Source organism: Neophocaena asiaeorientalis, unplaced genomic scaffold (assembly GCF_003031525.2).
Source record: "Neophocaena asiaeorientalis asiaeorientalis breed wild unplaced genomic scaffold, Neophocaena_asiaeorientalis_V1.1 scaffold171, whole genome shotgun sequence".
Taxonomy (NCBI): Eukaryota; Metazoa; Chordata; class Mammalia; order Artiodactyla; family Phocoenidae; genus Neophocaena; species Neophocaena asiaeorientalis.
In genome coordinates this window covers 11,591,948-11,613,857 of record NW_020174013.1, presented here as the reverse complement: position 1 = coordinate 11,613,857, position 21,910 = coordinate 11,591,948, and the positions used below count along the sequence as shown (strand labels likewise).

General features: G+C 44.6%; 1 protein-coding gene across 1 annotated transcript in view; it reads left to right on the top strand.

Moving 5' to 3' along the window:
• Positions 1 to 21,910, top strand: part of LHCGR (luteinizing hormone/choriogonadotropin receptor) — a 61,307-nt gene that overhangs the window by 22,815 nt on the left and 16,582 nt on the right. Inside the window, exons 4-8 of the mRNA XM_024753501.1 lie at positions 1,415 to 1,489; positions 3,506 to 3,580; positions 3,669 to 3,746; positions 14,043 to 14,111; positions 19,217 to 19,291. Of these exons, the coding sequence (XP_024609269.1) occupies positions 3,724 to 3,746; positions 14,043 to 14,111; positions 19,217 to 19,291 (167 nt within the window). The 5' untranslated portion in view covers positions 1,415 to 1,489; positions 3,506 to 3,580; positions 3,669 to 3,723. The remainder of the gene's footprint in view (positions 1 to 1,414; positions 1,490 to 3,505; positions 3,581 to 3,668; positions 3,747 to 14,042; positions 14,112 to 19,216; positions 19,292 to 21,910) is intronic.

Below are 21,910 nucleotides of genomic sequence, written 5' to 3'. Positions count from 1 at the left end.
CACATGTAGGTGCTCAATAAATGTTTGTTGACTGAATGAATATATGGATGAGTGGTCAGACCCCAAAAGAGTCTTAAGAAATAAAAGTCCTTTCCATCCTACCCACATAATGTCTTATGTGGCCCATGATTGCTTGACTCAGTTGTTGTAAAAATAATTACAACAAAACGTCACTCACCTCTTAAGAATCAAAGGGACAGAAAGGACCGAGAGTGGGTAACTTTAGAAGGTAGAATGCATGCTAGACTCAGAGTCAGAAAAACCGAGTTCACCTCCAAGTGCTGCTACTTCTCAGCTCTGTGGCTAGAGACAAATCATTTAACTTCCTGATTTCATCAGCTGGAATAGTCACTGTTAACACTGGTGGAGGCCTTACTGTGATCGCGACACACACATTTACTGCTCAGAAACCACACTACGAGGAAACCAAGCTTTAAGTGATGTATCCAAGGTCATACAATTAGTAAAACCAGCATGTAAAACCAAGCTGGCTCCAGAGTCTGTCCACCTAACCAATACACTAGATTTTCTCTACAGAACAAGAGTAATTATCATTTCCTTAGGTGGTTGCTGCATGGGTTAAAAAAAGCCAAATGCATGTACTACCTTTTATTGAATCCAAAGTAGACAGAACCCAGTAAATGTGGCTGCTTCCCAAAGTCACTGGGGAACTAGGGAGACGAGCAATAACGCCACTGTGGTATTATGGCTGTACTTTTGGATTTTGCAAAGCCCTGCCTTGTACATTATCTCTACCTATCGTGTTACTCACTACCTGCCAACCTGTGAGGTAGGAAGAGTATTATTATTATTCTAATTTTACAGAAGGGAGCATTAGCTCCGGGAAGTTAGGAGGCTTGGCATCATCACACAACCAATTATCTATAGAATGGACAAAAAATCCCCCCAATCCAAGCCCCCGGCCTCTGCCCTGGGCTTTTACAAAGACTGAGCGCCCATCTGGATAACTGGTCAGTGTGACTGCCAGCACACTACAAAGAAGACCAGTTTGCCTGCAAGGACAAGTAGCCGATTTGTTCATTTCTCCTGAGAATGGAATCTCCCATCACCCCCAGTGTGCTGGCTCCGTGGTGGGGCACGACCTAGCTGGCCAGGAGCCCTGGATGTTGGTGCTTCCTCAGGGGTTGCAAGGGAGAATGGAACAGACTGCCAGCTATGATGCTTACACCTATCTCAGCAAGAGGTTGACAGCAGAACTTCCTGGCAATAGCCAACCAGCTCTCCCCATTCCGTTTCTATCCCCAGGGTCCCTGGAGCTCCCCTCAAGCACAGGAAAGTCACTTGACTTTGTTGATGCCACTTTCAGCCAGCATCCTCTTGTGACCATGACCTTGGGCACTGCAAACGAAACACATCTATTAAACGCTGCCTGTTTCTCCATCTCTCTTTACAGACTGATCCAGAACACTAAAAATCTGGTGTACATTGAGCCCGGAGCATTTACAAATCTCCCCCGCTTAAAATACCTGTGAGGAATTTTCCTTTTTTAAGCAACTGGGGAGGGGAACATGGGCATCTGATGAAAACCTAAACAATTAAAAGGTTGGAGAGAATTTTTAAACCACATATTTAGCATTACCTGCATGTCTGTCCTCAGCCCTCTGATTAAAATTTAATCAGCATTTCTTATCAGCTACCGTGCGGGGTGCTTTCAAATACCCGTAAGTGGTTCCCAACATTTTCTCCGTCCCAAACATCCAAGAAGAGTATCACCCCTTTGCAATGATTTTCAAAGTGATGGTAGGCATGGAACAGGGAGCTCAGGACACTTTAAAAAGGGTAAATCGGCATCTCTAAGGTGAGGTGGTGAGGTAGAGAGAACATAGGTGAAAGTGGAAGAGGCAATTCTGATTTGATCCCCATCCCTGGTTGAAAATTACTGATCTCCTTTCTCTCATGTGTTCATTCATTCGTTCAGTGAAAACTTTTAAAGCATTACTTTGAGGCAGGCACTGTGCCATATAAGCGAAATCATTATTTTCTATTTCCCATGAAAACTTACTTAAGTCCATTAGTTAGAACTGTAAGTTAAGTACCACTGTAGCCCAGCAGATTCATTGCCTTGCCAGCAAAACCAGAATTCCTGAAACTTGATACAAATCTATAAATTAATCACCATGGATCTTCTCATATATCAAGTAATCACTTATTCACACAGAAAAAAATGAACATTTAACCCTCTAACACAGATGTCCATTCTCTCTTCTTCCTGATGAATTAAATTTCATAAAATCTCTAGAGGATGCAAAGTCCACAACCCCAACCAGCTGGAAAGAAAAAAAAAAAGAGGAGGAGGGGCAGACAGCTCTCTAGTGTTCCACAACATCCAAGCAGTCCTGCCCTGGAGGATGGGCACAAGTGTAGCTCCTTCGGAAGCTCTAACACTGGATGATGATTCCTAACCCAAGTGTCCTGATTTTCCAGACCTCCGAGGGGTCTATGGGACACATAAGTATCTGCAGCATCAACTACTTTGGAAAAACATAAGAAAATCCCAGAACCAAACTTGACCACCCTCGTTGTCGAAGAATCATTGTCTTTATTAAATAGCATTTCACCCCTAAAAAGCAATATTCCCCCAACCCCGGTACACACTGCAGTCCAAGCCCACACTGCCTTCACCAGCCACAGACAGGGCAAGGATTGTGTGATCTGGGGTAACAGGTAAGGAAGAGAACCAGAGCGAGCCCAAAGAGAAAGATGGCTTCCTTTCATTGTCACCAGAGTGCCGGGCAGTTCATTTCAGTTGTCCAGTGTCCATAACTGGTGAATTTAAAACGCGATTGGGGGAAGATCCAGATGCCTGGACTCCTCTCCCATTCTTGTGTAATAAAATATCCTTCAATTTAACCTATCACTGAAGCCTCTCTCCTCTTTGAAGGCTAAATAAAAGGTGGGAGGAAAAGAAGGGGAGTCCTGAGTAGCTCCAATAACCCAAAGAATGTTTAATGATCTCAGTGAGATACAAGGAAGAACTCCCTGAATCGCAAGGTAGCTAAATAAAGAGATTGTTAATAATGAGGAAATGGATTTCTCACATGGAGATAAATCCTCCTGAAGTGTTTGAGTTAAAACCTGTTCTAAAGTAGTGAGATGCTTTCTGGAACCATCAAGAGCACGGAATAAACTAGTTAGCAAAAGGAAATGGAACGCAATACAATACGAAAATGCAATTGATGCAATAGTAAAAAGACAGGCTGGAAATATTTACAGACGTAAATGAAAAAGACTTAAAAGTTTAGTCCCATCTCCTAGATCTCTAAATCGGAACCATTAGACTAACTACTCCCACAGTGTTAGGGGCTTTTAAATTCTGATTACCTTCAGCAGCTAGAAGTGTTACTGATAAAGCCAAACTCCATGTTTTTAAATTTAATGTGAAAATAGTATTACAAAGTACCTTTCTACCGCTTTTATCTCTATTCCTTAATAACAATCACTTTTACTCACTCCGCCCACATTCCCACCCTGCCCCAAACCACAGGAGCATCTGTAACACAGGCATCCGAAAGCTTCCAGATGTTACGAAGATCTTCTCCTCTGAATTTAATTTCATTCTGTAAGTACCAGGCTGATTGCTATGCATAACAGTTTCCTATTTGCATCTGAAATTTGCAAAGTAAATATTTCTCATTTCATTCCTCAAGGGAAATTTGTGATAACTTACACATAACCACGGTACCAGGAAATGCTTTTCAAGGGATGAATAACGAATCCATAACACTGTGAGTAAACTGGCAGATTCACGCTCTGCCATACAGTTCCTGCCATTCCCACTTCTAGCTTGAGGTGGGCTCTTTCTCATCTTTTACCATGTTCCTGACTCTCTGGTGACATTCTTTTTGACCTAAAATGCCAAGGGTGAGAGGAGTTGTGTGGGATGGCAGCTAGGTCACATGTTCACATGACAATCAACCAACCCATTAAGTTCAAAATTAATCAAATGGGCCCTGAGGATTTACAGTGACCAAATTTCCAACTGATGAAATTATTCACTACATCAGTGGACTGCTTTGAAGCTAAGAAGAGACAGCCTGGAGGGGAGTCCCTGCCCTGGTTAAAAGAGAGCATAGAAATTTCAAGTTTCAACTGAGAAGAGTTTGAAAGGATATTCTCCAAGTAGGTAGAGTACTTGATCAATGGACCCTGCTCTCTCTCTCTCTCTCTCTCTCTCTCTCTCATTTTTCACCCTCCCCTTAGAACCTGCTCACTTTGCTTCTGAAGGGACACCATCGATGCCCATTCCCTAAATCCTTTAATACCTGAAAATAATGTCTTTTTATCTGGCAGTCACTTATCAGGTTATCAGGCTCACAGGCCTATCCCTTTCATGCTCTTTCCTAAGGCCTTGCTACTAAAAGTATGGTCCATGGACAAGCACCTACAGCATCTTCTGAGAGCTGGTTAGAAATGCAGACGCTCAGGCCCATCCCAGACCTACTGACTCAGAATCTGCATTTTCATAAGATTCCAAGCGATTCCCATGCACGTTAAAGTTCAAGGGGCATCATCCTAAGATAACCCAACTCATTCTCTTCACTGTACACCTGCCTGGCTTCCTTCCCCTGGGATCCCTGCCGTCTTTACATGGGGCACCTTCCTTTGCCCCACCATTCAGAGGCAGCATCCTGGGTACCATGTCTCATTAATGTCCAAAGCCCAGTGACAAGTGTTCAACCCTGCTCCCCACATCCACATCCTCTCACTCATTCTGCTTTGGTTACAGCCCATGGCAGGATCTGTGATGACACCATAAATGAGCTTAAGTGTCCTTAAAGAAAGACGGAGCGTGCATTGGGTGACCCTGAGATGAGGAGGTAGTTGTGAAACAAGAGAAGTGACCATCTCAGAGGACTCTCTTCTCTACAGTGGATTCTAGAAATTGGTATCGACGGTACACTGCATTTGAATAGTACTTTTACTTTACGTAGGTGTAGTTCAACACACGCAAGTGTCATGTTACAAAGCTGTGGCCAATACGGCATTGACTCAGAGTGTTGCAGTCAAAAGAATACAGAGCAGCAACCAAAAATAGTTTCAAAATAACTCAAATTCTTAACTTAAAACTCTTGAACACCAGAAACGAGACTAGACCCTAGAAAACCTTCTCTACAGTCTTTCTACTCCTCTGTTTCCCTCATGTACTGTAGCTCTTCCAGCTGTTTAGAAAGTGTTTCTGACTCACCATTGTATACGGATCTGGAACTACTCATTCATCATGCCCCCTGTCAGAAACAGGGCATTTACAGAGCAAACACTGAGTGGGGAGGTACCTCACGCTTTAGGATTTGGGGTCTTTCCACGTCTTTATTGAGGACACAAAAGACATGTAAGATCCATGGCTTTGAGAAGCTCATAATCTCAATGGGGGAAAACATGAAAGAAGGAAAGAATAATACAAGCCACTAGACATTCACCGTGAGTGTATGGTACACAGAAATGAGAAGTATTGGAGAAGTCCTCTTGGGCTGGAGAATCGGAAAGGCTGCAGACTTGAGTCAGACCTTGTAGAATCAGTAACATTTGTATGAGTAAAAGTGATAAAAGCAGCTAATATTTATATAGCACTGACACTGTTTTAAAGTACTTTTTTAAACTCATTTTAGTCCCGCAGCAACCCTATGAGGTAGGAACTATCAGCCCCACTTTTAGATGAGGAAACCAAGGCACTGAGAAGTTAAGTAATTTGGCCAAGGTTAAGCTTTAGACTCAGACAGTCTTGGCTCCAGAGTCATGGTCTTACCCATTTTGTGATACCATAAACCGAGGAAAGGGGAATGAATATTCCAAGTGGACATGAGTGAAAGCATGGCTGTGGGAAGGAGGAAAATGGGATGAGGCACACTTATTGCGAGTAAACATCCTGCTTAAGAAACGGAAAATACATTTAGATAAATGGCGGGGGTGGAGGAGACACTGGATTGCAGAGGGTTTTAAATGCAGGGATAAGGAGCTAAAGGCTTAGAAATAACCCTGAAAAAAGTATTAAGAAGAAACCACTCAGTAGAGTCGACTTTAATTCAAAGATCACAAATATCCAATACTCCCTTCGATTTTCACCTAAATCTAAAAATAAGCAGGAACCAATAGGTACTCCTCCCAGATACATGCACAGCAATGGGGGTGGAGTGGAATAAGAATGAAAGAGCGGAAGATGTGGAAGAGGACCAATAAGAAAATGAATGTTGAGATAACCCATAGGGGCCTATGAGCTCACAAGATGGGGCCACCCCACCGACGCCAAGGGACAACTAAAGATTTCTTCTCACACATCACATTTCAGCATTGGTACACAAGAGCTGCACAGTGGTTTTATTAGGGGCCATTAACTTATTTTCGTTATGATTTTAAGAAGAACAGTGCCTACCGGCAGGGCATAACTGCCCCACCTCTGAAGTTAATGACTGCAGCTCCATCTCTCCCAGAGAGCGTGCATTGGGAGCGCGCACTGGCATTGCGCTTCCAGCGCCTCCTCACTCTCGGCCCTTCATCTGGAAGGAAGTGATTAGTCATTCGCTTGGCACCTGTTCTCAGCTGAATGGGCCCTTCTGTAAGTGAAGGACCATGTGGAGCACCCCATTGGAAAAGGGTATTACATTCAAAGAGGAAAGCCTTATTTCCTGAGCTATAAAGTTCAACTCTCTAATTAGAAAATAATGAAAGCAAGCCTTCTCTTTTCATTATTAGTAGTATTGGAGATTTTGGTTTTCATGGAAACTTTCCTGTCCTCCCTCCACCCAGATCTTTACCAACTGTGAGCTCATTTAATGAAAACAAAACACTTCACTTGATGCTCGAGAAGCTCAGTGGGCTAATGCTAAAGCTATGCATTATGCTGTTATGTCCCTTCATAGCCAATTTGGCTTCTCATTAAATCCCCTCAGGAGGCTACCTTGAAATGCTCCCCCCTGAATGCGCAGGGTTTGGCTGCACCACCTTTCAAATATTCTAGATGACTTATCACACCAGTCTCAAAAAGGAGTCAACCTTGATTCACGTCTGAACTCCACACAGAGAAGGAAAGATCACAGCAATTAATTCTCTAAGACCCTTCGGAGAAGGGTGACCTGGCAAAGGAAGACAAGACTCCAAGCTACACCTGTGACAAGCCGCAGTGGAGAGGCTATTGGGCGCTGAAGTAGAAAGCCTGGCTTCCAGTCCTGGCTCTGAGTCTCACCAGCCTTAGTCGAGTCACACCACGGCAACATGCCTCTGCCTCTGTCTCTCCAGGGGGATTATTAATACCTCCTTGTGCAAATTCAATTACATTGTGTCAACTACACTGTACCACCACTTAAAAGCTCATATTCAGCAAGCCAGTTATTTCAGACCGTCATGAAAACATCGTGTGTCATCGTCTCTTTTTAAACATTTTTTATTTTGAAAATTTTAACTGACAAATGGAATCCATTTATCTTTCCACTGACAAGTGGAAAGAACTGCACGATGAGTAGCCCTGTACACCTTACCGAGTTTCACCTACTATTAACAGCTTACCACACCGACTCCATCTCTAGATAGCTAAGTACATACGACGCATTTCCTTCTTGCCAAACGATCCAAAAGAAGTCTATAGGCATCACGACACTTCCTACCTAAATTCTTCAGCATGTATCTCCTTAAACAGAAACATTCTACATTACAACACCGTTACGCCTAAGAAAATCAGCATGGATTTAATGACATCATCCAACCTACAGTCTATATTCAAATGAAAATGTCTTTTATAGATTTTTTTAAAGTCAGAATTCAAAGTTTATACATTGCATTTTTACTGTTATGCGCCTTTGTCCTTCCAACCTTACCTCCCATCCCCTCCTCCTGAGAACTGCCCCCCTGCCTTCCTCTGTTCTGTATGACACTAATTCCTTTGAGGGCCCAGAACAGTTGTCTGGACTCATCTGACTGCATCGTCCTGATTAGATTCAGGTCAACATTTCTGCAAGAATACTGCAAAGGGGAGGTTATACGTCTCCCACTGCATCCAACCAGGAGGCCCATTGTGTCATGTTGTGCCACTCCTTGGCCATCTGGTTAAGGTGGTGATTGCCAGACCTCTTCATTGTAAGGGCACATTTTTCCCTTTGTCATAAATAAGTAAACTATTGTGGGATACTCTGAGTTCATGTGACTATCGAGTTGGCCAACAACCTTTCACCCAATGGTTTCAGCATCTGTTCATTATTGAGTTATTATATAGAGAGCTACAAAATGATAGTTTTAAACTTATCACTCCTCTATGTTTACCAACCAGCCCTCTTCTGTATAAAAGAGGTTTCCTTCTTTTTCCTTTTCCTCTCTTTCTCTCTTGCTCTCTCTTTTTTTCTAAAATCTTTATTGGAGTATAATTGCTTTACAACGGTGTGTTAGTTTCTGCTTTATAACAAAGTAAGTCAGCTATACATATACATATATCCCCATATCCCCTCCCTCTTGTGTCTCCCTCCCACCCTCCCTATCCCACCCCTCTAGGTGATCACAAAGCACCGAGCTGATCTCCCTGTGCTATGCGGCTGCTTCCCACTAGCTATCTATTTAATATTTGGTAGTATATATAAGTCCATGCCACTCTCTCACTTCGTCCCAGCTTACCCTTCCCCCTTCCCGTGTCCTCAAATCCATTCTCTACGTCAGCGTCTTTACTCCTGTCCTGCCCCTAGGTTCTTCATAACCTTTTTTTTTTTTTTTAAGCCTCCATATATATGTGTTAGCATACGGTATTTGTTTTTCTCTTTCTGACTTGCTTCACTCTGTATGACAGACTCTAGGTCCATCCACCTCACGGCAAATAACTCAATTTCATTTCTTTCTATGGCTGAGTATTATTCCATTGTATATATGTGCCACATCTTCTTTATCCATTCATCTGTCGATGGACACTTAGGTTGCTTCCATGTCCTGGCTACTGTAAATAGAGCTGCAGTGAACATTGTGGTACATGACTCTTCTTGAATTATGGTTTTCTCAGGGTATATGCCCAGTAGTGGGATTGCTGGGTTGTATGGTAGTTCTATTTTTAGTTTTTTAAGGAACCTCCATACTGTTCTCCATAGTGTCTTGCTCTCTTTTTAAGCATCACTATGAAACATGGATTTTTCTAAAACTTTATTCAATATATTATACTGCATTGCTGTCATCATTATTTTAGATACCTGTCACCTTTTTATTGTTGCATGTGGTAAGTTGACATGAACTTGGCTGTGGTGGAGGGAAACAGAAAAAAACTCAGTACTGCTGGAAAGCAAGAGGCATGCTCATATCAGAGAGAGGAATCCCTTGCTATAGAGACTGTGAGCCCCACAGAAATGGGGGAATTCTGATGAACATCCAAAAGTAGGGTCATGGCAGCATATAGCAGTGACCAGAGACAGTTACCCATACAATGACTGCCAGGGTATCCACTAAAGAAGTGCCTTCATACATGAGGAATCATTCAGATATAAAAGGACTCCAGCAAAGTACTGCATGAAGAAAGTGGTGATGGATAGGATAGGATCCCTCTGCTTTAGGATGGTGTTTATATAGTCATTCGATAAAAATCTGCTTATAGATATACTACCACGAGGCATATTTTCTAAACTAGTATGCTTTCCCCTTCAGTAACAAATATTCCTAATTCTGCAAGGTCTGACTCAAGTCTCAGCTCCACCATGCAGCCTCTCTGACTTCTCCAACCTAGGAGGACTCCTCCAAGACTTCTCATTTCTGTGTACCACACGTATTCACAAGGAATGTCTACTGGCTTGTATTATTCTTTCATTACTTCATGTTTTCACCTATTGAGATTATGAGCCTCTCAAGGACATGGATCTTATATGTCTTCTGTGTCCTCAGTAAAGACATGGGAAGACCCCAGATCCTAGGACGTGAGGTACCTCCCCATTCAGTGGGGTCACTTTTTGAGACCCCAAGGATCTGTAAACCTAAATTAGGCTTTCTTCTTTGAAATCATCCAAAAACTAGGTGGCTACATGATCAAGTGGGAACTATGGCAGAATGTCTAAGACTGCTAATATAACCCCAGAAATGCTTTTAAAGCCCCAGGAATATTTGGAGTTTGCTATAAGGCAGTATTCAGAATTAGAGCGTCATCTGTGATTAAGTTTTAAAGCCCGAATCTTATTTTGAATAAAAAGGTGCCATTCTCTCTGTTTGAGTCAAAATTTCTGACATTTGAATAGAGAATGTAGACACTGCTTTAAAGTAAGGTGCAGCTATTATAATAGAGGAGAGAGGAAAATTCATTTCTATGCCTGTGACAGCATCCTCAAAGCAAAGGAAGCCCTCCTCATTTAATTCTGACACCACGATGTTTTAGAAAAAAGCTGTGTGAAGTGACTCCCCGGATGTTTTAAAGGGCATTTAAAGCATTGTGCAGCCCTGACAGCATGAGGTTTCCCACTCACGCCTGTAACTTCTCCGAAGTAAGGAAGCCACTCTTTTAATCAAAACAAGGCAGGACATTCTGTTGTCTGCAAACGTTAAGAACAGAGCCAAAGAGAGGTAGCTGAAAAGGAAATGGTGAGCCATTTTCTTTGGAAAGTTGAAAGAAGCAGAACCCAGGCTATAAAAAAAAAATTTTTTTAAGACATAAAAAATGTCCAAATACAAAAATGTCCATGGTGCCAGCATAGACCAAAGGTGGTTGAGGGCCCCCGGAGAATGAGTACATTTGGGGCAGCCCAGGCCACTGAACTGACCTGCTCTACCCGGGAGAAGAAAGGCCCCTACCTCAATAGAGGAGAATGACAGTTCAATTAGACAGGTCACTGTATTTCATGACATGCTGTCCAAAGCATGGAAAGGGAGATCATTTTCTCTGTTCTGGCCAGACAGCTGGAAGCCACTGTTAAGTATAAGAAGAAGAAGAATCATAGGAGCAACACATGAAGCATTTACTTTGTTCCAGAACCTATTTCTAAGTACTCAGTGTATGTTTACTGTTTTAATCCTCACTACAGCCTTTTGAGGTCAAGACTATTATTATCATCTCTGTTTTCAGATTACCAAATTGAGACACAGATAGGTTAAGTAAACTGCCCAAAGTAATTCAGTTCATAGGTAGTAGAGCTGGGATCCAAGCCCAGGCAGTTGGGTTCAGGGCTTGCAGACTTAACTGCGAGGCTGCACTTAGAGCAATGGCATTGTAAGCCCCACCAAAAAAGCCAAGCATAAAATCCTAATATGTATCAAAAGTAGGATCAGGGTATCACATACCAGTGATGAGGAACTGGCATCCAGACAAGTGCTGGCAGCTTTGCTTTGCATAAAGCACGGCAGGGGCTACTTTTTCTACACATGTAGTTCCACCACTAAGGAGGTAGAGAAAGCAGTAAGGGGACCAGAGTCTGGACTCAATTCTCTCCAGCAGACCGTCTGATTTGCACTATGGAAATAATGAGAGCTGTACCATCCTGTGATATACCCTAGGGCAAGGTCCCAAAGTGGCATGCCCAAAACTCACTGGGAGAGCTTGTTATAAAAGTGCACTTTCCTGGATACCACGGCCAGGTTCTGATTCCGTAGGTCTGCAGTGCACCCGGTCAGTAGGTCTGCATCTGCATTTGTGGCCAGCAGCTCCAGATGATTCCTATTCAGTGGATGGAGGAGAATGATTTGACAGACACTGGCCTAGACTCTAAGAAATCCAGTTTCAAAGGAGTCCAGAGGGAAGACAGGTATGATTTCTTCATCTAAAAGAGATTACTGCAAAGGAATTCAATCCCCAAAATGACAAGAGACTGCCAAAGGACAATATTCTAAGTGTAAAATAAAAAGAGAATTCTAGTGGGATTGTGTGTAAGTTGTGTGTAATGCCACAAGACAACAGAGATAAACCAAATACCAATCCCCTCGGATTCTACAATATAGACGGGGACAGAAAACTATTGAAAAATGGCATCCAATAATCCATTACAGAATATAGTTACGAGCTCGTGTGTGAAGCTGTAAACTCAGAAGAATTCCAGAAGGAAACACATGGGAGCAGGGAGAGCCAGACAAGGCTCTTCCTCCCGTGGAAGGGCAAGGCCACCGCTCCACCCAGCCTGTTGACTGAACTTGTGTTAGGTAGCAAGAACTATGAGAGATCTGGGGGGTTTAACAAAACGAATTAAATATGCTCCCCTGCTCTCTTTGAACTCAATTATTTTGTAATCTCTATATTTTCTGAATCTCAGTGTTCAATTATCAAGCTTCAACACTGAGTCCCAGCTATACTTATTTATATGCTGGTTTGTCTCAGGTGTGTTGATGGAAAGAGATGCCCCCCAAACACACACACACACACACAAACACACACTATATACATACATATTACGCACATCCACACTACACACATACACATACAATGAAATTAAATCCCACACTTGTTTTATTTAACAAAGGCTAGAGAAACCCTGTGGACAGCAGCCACCTGGAGGAGCAGCTGGAGACTGTGTCTAAACTGTTTCTCATGTCACCCCCAACCTGTCCCTGACATGGCCGTACAGCTGCCAGCAACCCTGTAAAGGGAAGCTAGCACCTGGCCAGATGCGGCAGCTTAATTTTATATCATACCACAGCCCTTTCTCACTTGAGTCTCATAGCATTGTTCATAAAGAACTTACACAAATATTTCTATTTGAGACTGTGGCTTTCAAACTTGCTTGGCCATGGTTTACAGTGAGAAATTCATCTTATATATAACCATTTGTTCATTCAATTCATTTAACATATATTTACTGTAATCCTCCCAGGCGCCAGGCACTGTCCTACATGCAGGGGATTCTGCAGTGAACAGAACAGTTTGAATCCTTGCTCTCATAAAGGTTACATTCTGCCGGGGAGGCAGACAGTAATATAATCATGGGTCAGATGCTAATACAGCAAATCAGAGAAGGGAAACAGAGAATGATGGAATGCTGGGGGGGCAGTTTAAATAGGGTGGCCAGGAAAGCCCACGCTGAGAACATGACATCAAACATAGCTCTACAGGAGGAGGAAGAGGGGCCGTGTGGCTGTCTCAGGGAAGAAGAGTCGAATCACCCAGCAAAACTGATGTGCTGGAAGTAGCCCCAGTCACAGTGTGTGCTGGTCTCATTTCCACCTATTGTGAACTTTAGACAAGTCACTTTCTTCTCTGAGCCTCTTTCCTTCTCTGTCAAATGAAGGGTTGCTGCTTGCTCCTCTCCAAGCTCTTTTCTGCCTCTAACGTTTCCCAGCATCTGTGTTCTAAGGAGTCTCCTATGTCTTGTTCTGGGCAGACTTATACGTATATATGTATACATATACTTACATGTACATAACGTTCAAAAATGGTGGAACAAAACTTCAGAAAGAGTACTACCCCGATTACATGCAACATACTCTAACATTTTCCATTTTGTTCCATTCTGTTCTATTTCATTCTTTTTAAGGCTAATTGTATCCAACTAAATTGATTTCACTCTCCACTAATGGGTCTTAAAGAACTGTTTACAGACATTGAAATCTTGGCTGTTGAACAAAATGTGGCATCAGCAAAACCACAGACTCATCCAAGAAAAAGAAACACTCACTCAGTACTGGAGCCTTCTTCTGCCCTCAGCTTTCGGCGACCCAGAAAGCCCATGTGCCCAGATTGGCCTGTAGAACCAGACACAAGACTTGAGTGTTAGACAGCTCTAGCCTCACATTCCAGTTCTGCCACTGTTTTCTCTGACCGTAAGCAAGCTACACAACATGAAGGCTTAGGTTTCTGACCAGAGCAATGGAAGTGATGATGAGGATTAAATCATAAATACGTAGAATGGTTGATCAATATCTGGCACTTAATAAACACTTAACAAATTAGTGGTGGTGCTGGTGGTAGAGGTGGAAGCCAACTAGAGCAAGAACACAGTCTCATCTCAGCAGGCCCCGAGGATCTAAGATGTTAGAGAAACAGAGCTAGATATTGTAAATGCCAGTAATTATCTTAGTAATAAATGTCACAGAAGGAAGAATGTGTGATTCCAAACTGTGTTTCTTTCGCTCCTAAAACCTCTCTCCTCCCTCCTTAGAAAACTATATGGAAATGGATTTGAAGAAATACAAAGTCATGCATTCAATGGGACAACGCTGATTTCCCTGTAAGTATGTGCTTATTTCCCCAGCTCATGAATAAAAATGAAATATTACTCTGGCTACCAGATCACATTCAATCTTCAGCAACTAACTCAGAACAAAAATAAACTTTCAAGTGGCTGGTCCTCAGTGTGGTACGCATGTTACTAGGCAACTGGCTGGCTGGAAACCGCAGAGCACCCTGATATCGAAGATAGATGCAGCCTGCATACATTGAAGTTGACAGTTTGCTGAAATATTCAACACCCTACTTTAGGCTCCCCCACCTCACAGCCTCCCTCTCTAGTCCCCTCGCTCTGGTCGATGGTGTGTTAGAGGCAGCGTGATTTCAGTGAAGAAATTCTTCCTCCCAGCCCCACTGCAGAGAAATCAGATAATGCCATTTACCAGCCGATTCAGCCACAACAGGCCCACACAGAAGCCCATCTCCTTACTGCTGCGGGCTGGGTCGCGGGGGACGCAGGGGGGAGTAAGGAGTTCACATTCCACAAGGTGAGGGAGCCCTGCGTTTTCACCACATCCTACCCCAGTCCCCAGTGTTAATAGCCTTCAGCTTTAGAGAAGCATCCCTACTGCTCCCTTCACTGTTCTCAACCTTTCTTTCTATGGCTCCTTTCCTAAAAAAGGGGCTCATTCACAAAGCTCGCAGGGCCAGGGTGGAGGCTGCTTGAACCATGACAGGTACCGGGTAAGGTGACAATCAGTATACACTTGTGTACAGTAAAACCTAACAGCACATGAAAGGCTCAACTAAAGCCAAAGTTAAGGAAAACAAACAAATGAAAAGGCTTTTAATAATAAATAAGCCATATGTATAAACCATGGTCTACACCAGTGCTTCTCAAATAACACACATAAGAACCACATGGAGGCTGCTAAAACACAGGTCCCTGAGCCCCACCCCCAGACATTTTAATTCAGCGGGTCTAGGGTAGGGCCCGAGAATTTGAAATTTTAACAAACTCCCAGGAGATGCTGATGCTTCCGGTCTGAAGTTAAGTAGCCTAAGTCTATACAATATACTATTTATTTTAACTACAAATATTAACCAAAGACCCTATTATATGGATACCATGTTATATAGCTTGGTGGAGAAGAGAATGGATCTAACAGTCACGAACTGGGACTCAAACTCCAATCCCATTGTTTATCACCTTGACCCTGAGCAAGTTACTCAACCAATCTAAACCATAGTGTTTTCATCCATGAAATGGAGCTGCTGATAGGCTTGTTTTCAGGATACGGCCACCAAAATGAAAAGGTCTGCTTTGCATCCTCAGTACTTAGCACGGTGCCTGGCATAGAGTACGTGCTCATTTATTATACAGTTAATTATGAATGAATGATAATTAAATAAGATTGTATTTTTATGCAGTTACCACAGGTCTGGCACATACTAAGTGCTCAAGGAATGGTAGCTTTTTAAACAGTTGTCCTTCCTACCATGGAGTGGATTTTCCCTCATTTTCTTGTTGGCTTGAATTCAACGCAGGGTTCACTCTGGCCAATCGAATCTGTTTCTGCCAAATTAAAATCAGAGGCTTATCCTCTCCCGGCACAGCACTCTCAGATGCCTCATTCCGTTATTCACTCAACAAGTGTTTGCCAAGCATCAGCTGCGTCTGAAGGAACATGCTATATTTTGAGGGGAAATGAAGATGAGGAAGCCCTGGTGTTTGCCCTGCAGGAGCTTACAGCCTAGGAAGAAACATCTCCAAATGGTACATAAACTGTACACTAAGTAGTTACTAAAACAGAAGGCAAAATATGGTGCCTGGCCTGAGAGAGGTAAAGTCCTCTGAGATTTCAAAGGCAGAAGAGAAGGAGATTAGAGAAAGCATCATGAGAGATGTAGATTTTGAGCTGAGCCTAACTTGGACAGGCAAAGATGGAAGGAAAATGCACTCCAGTCAGAGGACAAGAAGAACAGCCCAGAGGAGAATGCATGGGATGTGCTCAAAGACCAGAAAACAGTACCTTTTAGAAAGTCCTAGATGTGGGTTAGAGACAAAGCAGGCAGGGCCTCAGATGCTAGGGTAAACAATTTGGACTCTCTTCTGTAGAGAATAAGCTGTTGAAAGTCCTGGGATAGGAAGTGTGAGAGGGGTGCTTAAAGAAGGTTGGCTCATGGGTTAGCAGGGAGGACAGAGGGCTGGAAGGGGCAGGCCAGGGCTAGGGACACAGAAGTCAGAATTACCTGAGGAGAGGGGATGGGTGAAGTTCTTTGTGGCTGAGGTCACCTGCACAAGGAGGAAAAATAAGAGGACTGAATATAAAATTGGGGGGAAACAAGAGATAAGGAAAAGAAGCCAGAGCAAAAGCAGAGGTGAGAGGCCAATCAGCAGAGTACATCTTTGGGAGGTCAGGGAAAGCAGAGCGTAAGGTGGGAGGTCCTTGGTCAGCAGTGTCTCAACGGCTTTAGAGGCGCCAGAATGGATGTGGCTTAGAAAAGTCCCAAAGTCCCGTTAGTATGTATTCCCCATACCTCACTGTCGCCAGAAAGAGGAAGCCGAGAACACAAATCAGTTTGCCAAGAACACAAGTTAATTCCATTCATTTATTCATTCAACACACCCTTATTAAGCATCACCAATACATTAGGCACTACGTGAAGTGCTGTGTCTACAATGGTACAGTGGAAACAGTCCCTGCCCTAACGAAGTTTCTATACTAGCAGAAGAGACAGGGAAAAGGCAAGTAAATAAATGAAGTTATTGCAGGTAGTGACACATACTGTGAAGGAAATAACCTATTCCTGAGATCTGAGAGAGTACCAGGGGCAGACTGACTCTAGGTTAGGTGCTCAGGGACAGCCTCACCAAGGGTATGATATTTAGGCTGAGCCTAAAGGACGACAAGGAGTCCGCACTGGCAATCATCAGACAAAGCGCATTACAGAAAGAGGGAGCAGCATGTGCAAAGGTCCTGAGGTGGGCAAGAAAAGAAGTTGATAAACTCCAAGAATTGAGAGGAGGCCAGTGCGACTTAAGGGCCATCGGCAAAGGGAACACTGGAAGAGATTATGCTGGAGACACAGCAGGAGCAAGTCATCAGGACTGAGGGGCCGTGAGAAGGAGTCTGAATTCTCTTCCAAGAGCGAGCAGACCCACTGAAGGGTTGAGCAGGGCAGAGGGAGTAGTTCTCAAAACCGTCAAGCAGAAGTTTCAAACTATGGGCGTGTCCAGCCCCATTTCTGACACCTTCCTCATATAAAGGCCTGTCCAAAGTTGTTCAGAACAATGACACCATAGCCCTACAAAGTTCTCAAATGCGTTATTTACTAAGACAGACAGGGTGGAGAGGAGCAGCTTCAGAAGGTTACCCCCAGACACCTCCAGGGGTCCGAGAGCCCAGCCCTACCGTTCCCGGAGCACCCCCATCAGGGAAGCCTTGGCTGGAGTTTGGGAGTTCTCCCACTGTACTTCAAAAGGTCATCCTTCCTATCCTTCTCACACCTAGAAGGCCTTGCCACTTGGGAGAGTTCCCAAAAGCAACCCCCAGGAAACCGTGGTAGATAACTTTTGGATTTCTTTTTGACCAAGTTACATAATACAGAGTTATCATTATACAAAAAGATCTGAGTTTTAATAAAACATGAGAAATGCTGCCCTGAAATTTGAACAATTAATTTGACCTGGCTGACATGAGGATTATTTGCTCACAGAGCCCGGTTTCAATGATTTATGACCATAACTGAACATAATTAAAACAAATCAAATCAGGAAGAAGAGCCATGGAGGTTTGGGAAGGAATTTTTCTCTTGATTTAGATTTTAAACAGCAATTGACTCTGACAACCTCATCTCCTTGAAAGTGGAAATACACCCAGGGGATGGGACGATGTGAGACTGACGGGTGCATTGTGATGAAACGGCCGAGGCTTTCCGAGGAAAACGCTTCGTAGAAGCATGTGGAAGACAGCCACCGAGGGAGTGAGATGCAGGGGCTTTTACAGTTTTTAAATGGCAGGGGTGATGTGGAGACTTGCAGAAAGACGATGAAGAAGATATAAAGCTATGAGATGAACCAGGTAATTACTGAGGATCCTGCAAGGGAGGGGGCAATGGGTGTGGGTGTATTTGTTTTGCCACTGTAACAGTGGCGCAGAAGAATCATGTCCTATGCCCAAAATCATCACGCCAGCAATGGATGTACACTGTGCCCACTGTCCAGCGTTTTCCAGAATGCTCTTTGAGACGCCACCCTTCTCTTGTAGGAAGAAAGCAATCAAAAGTAAGCTGACAAGTCTGGGCCCAGGGACTCCTCTCCTGGCTTCCTTGTCCACCCAGAGAGGGGCCTGTCCTTGGAGACACCAGCGTCAGGGCCCAGACGGGAGCTGCTCAGCGGGGCTAGGCTCAGCTGGTCCTGAGCAGTTCACCCTGAGCTGTCCTGAGCTTAGGGAACAGAAGCCCTCAGGTAGTTACTCCCATTGCAGCTTTTGGCTTCCTGAAGAGCAGTGGCCTTCAACCCTTTTGTTTCTACAACACACACACCTGGCAACGATCAGGCACAGGGCACGGACCCGTGGGGCACCCGGGGTAGGGGGAATTTTCTATACAGGCTGTCCTTCCTCCCCTTTCTAACCCACTGAGAAATGCACAGCTGAAAGAAAAAGAGTCCAATTAACATGATGAAAGGGGCTAGCTTTGAATGGACCCTACTTTTCTTTTAAGCAAAGAATTTGCAAACTTCAGTATATTACTATGAACAAACATTGAGCCCTCCAAGGTCGCGACGGCCTGATGCAGAGTGGGCTGCACTTCCACCCTTCAGCCTTGAACACTGGAGCAGCATTTTCTTCCCTGCCCAGCTGCCTGGTAGTAAATGTGCACAACTCCGGGACAGAAGTAGGGAGTACTTTAAGTTGTAGGACAAAGCGTTCCACTGAGTGAGGGGAAAATCGCAGAGGAAAGGCGGAGCCAAGCACACCAGCGATTTCACAATTTCTCCCAGGACAAGAACGTCTTTTTCTCATTTTACCTACAGCCCCCCCTTGTCCCCTCGACCCCTGAGCACCATGCCCACAGGCGGCTCTCACCGTGCATGCGCACAGCTATGACTGTTTACACATGAGCTGCAAACTCCACTGAGGACACTGTCCTTCCCCACAGGGAGCTGAAGGAAAACGCGCACCTGGAGAAGATACACAACGGCGCCCTCCGGGGGGCCGCCGGGCCTAGCGTCTTGTGAGTACAGTACTGTCCCCCACCCCCACCCGCTGCAGCCCAGCAGGCCCGCTCAGGGTGTCCAGCCACACGGTTCCCAGCCTGCTCTGCACGTGCAAGGGTTACCGGAACAGAGCACCACCAACTGGGGGGTTGAAACAATAGGAATGTCTTGTCTTGCGGTTCTAGAGGCCAGAAGTCTGAAATGAGGGTATGGGCAAGGCTGGCTCCTCCTGAGGGCTGCGAGGGCAGGACCTGTTCCAGGCCTGTAGTTCCTCCTGGTGGCGGCAGCATAAGTCCAGTCTTCACAGGGTGCTCTGTGTGTCTGTCTGTCTGTCTGTCTCCAAATGTCCCCCTTCTTGTAAGGATACCAGTCATACTGGATTAGGGTCCATCCTAACCATCTCACTTTAACTTCATCACCTCTGTAAAGACCCTATTTCCAATTCAGGTCACATTCTGCAGTGCTGGGGGTTAGGACTTCAACATGTGAATTTGGTGGAGACACAGTTCAACCAACATCAAACACGGAGGGCCTCCTAATGTGCTGGCAGGGGAGGCGTGGTGTCCCCTGGCATCCCCTCGTGGGAATTAAGGCTGTGTGAGCTGCTATGCGTCAGGCTCCCTCAGGATGCAAGGAGCAGAGGCAAGTGCCCTCAGTTAATGGGAGCTGAGCATAAGGACACAGGGGAAAATTAAGAGGAGCAGGAAATTGAACCATTAGTCTCCTGACAAGGCCTTAGGAAGCCAGAAACATCCTGTAGGAAACAACTGCAGCTGCGGTCAGGCTTCAGGGAGCGATGCAACAGGGCTCCAGAAACTCTGCAGCAGCAACGGCAGTGGCCTCGTCACCTTCGCCACAGAGATGCCGGCCCGTTAGTCCCTACCCCGGCACACTATCACTCATGCCTTCAACAAGCATGGGTGGAACACGTCCTGTTTACCAGGCACCAAGCTGCAGGGAGAGCGGCGAGCTCTGGGCTCTGCTCATAAGGAGATTAGAGCTATGGAGGGGAAAGAACAATAAACAGGCAAAGTGATAAACAGGCACGTGACTTTAAAATGAGAACAGTACTAGAAAGATAGTGAGCAGTGTAACCCAGTTCATTTGTTTGTTTATTCATTCATTCACTGATTTATCCAGTAACTGTAAGTCCACACTATGTGCCGGGCACTGGATTAGACATCAGGGAAGCAGCAGAGAAGAAGAAAAGACAAACGTCTCTGCCTTCACAGAGTGGGGAAGACAGACAAGGATCAAATGAGTAAAGAAAATATGTAGTATTCCAGATGGCCGTGGAGGAGAAAACTTCAGGTGGCTGGGCAAAAGGAGTTCTAGGGAGGGAGCTAGCATCTTAAGGAGGATGGTCAGGCAAGACTGTCCTGAACAAGTGTTATTTAAGCAAATAAAAGAAGTGAGGGAGCAAGTTGTGTGGGTATCGGTAGGAAGAGCATTCCAGGTGCAGGGAACTAAGCAGGAGGCCAGTGTGGCAGAGTGAGCCAGGAGGAGGGGCCTAGAACAGAAGGACCGAGAGATGGCGAAAGCCAGGTTATGAGGCTTGTGGCTATTATAAGGACTTTGCCTGTTCTCTGAGTGAGGTGAGGGGGCTTTAGGGTTTTGATCAGGGGGAGGAATGAACCGACCCAGGTATTCTTTATACCCTAGCTCCTGCCAGTATCCTGTCATGATTCTGTCTACTTTCTACAGCCCACCGAACTCTACTTCTTAGCCCCCTCCACTGTCATCTCCTGAGCATCTACTTCCTACCTCCTCTCTATCAACTCCCAACTCTGTCTACTGCCTACTTCTGCCACTGTCAACTCCTGACTTCGTCTAGCTCCTAGCTCTTGCCACTATCAACTCCTGTCACTACCCATTCTGACCCTGTCTACTTATTTCCTGCAGCCGTCAACCCCTGATTCTCTCTACATCCTAATTCCCACCAGTAAAACTCCTGACCTTCTCCACTTCCTAACTTCTGCCATCATCAATCCTAACTCCTCTCTCTTCTCCACGCGACGTCATGATTTCTACTTACTCGTGGCTTCCACCTCCTCGTGCTTCCTGCCTACTGTTTTTTCTGCTGTCTCTCAGCTTCTGCCATCCTACCCTAGGGGTCCCTGTCTGTTATGTCTCATATTCAAAGTACACCAGACTCAGAATCTTACACATTGCTTGAATACTCTCCAGTCTAGCACACCCTATAGGCAGAGTTCTTACAGCAAACCGGTCACCTACTTGGGCACTGAATAGCTAAGGAGAGTTGCCTTTGGTCAGGCACAAGAACGAGTGAGTATGATCATAAGACACCCTGCACGACAGTTTTTGCTTGAAAACCTGCTTGGTCTGCCTGCTTAGAAATGACTGTGAGCCCGGTAGGCATCTACACTGACTTTTCCAGAACAGTGGGACCAGACCTAGGTCTCTTACTCTCCAAATAACTATTCTCATTATACCCTTAGGGCTTAAGTGATATCTAGAAGTGGTCCTTCCTTCCACACCCCCAAAATATTTCCCCCATGAGTCTCTCACTGAAACTGAAAATCAACCATCAGAGATTCACTCCTTTGTAATGAGATCTTGCCATTTCTAGAATCTTAATTTAAAATATTTTACCACCACCAAAAAAAAAAAAAAAA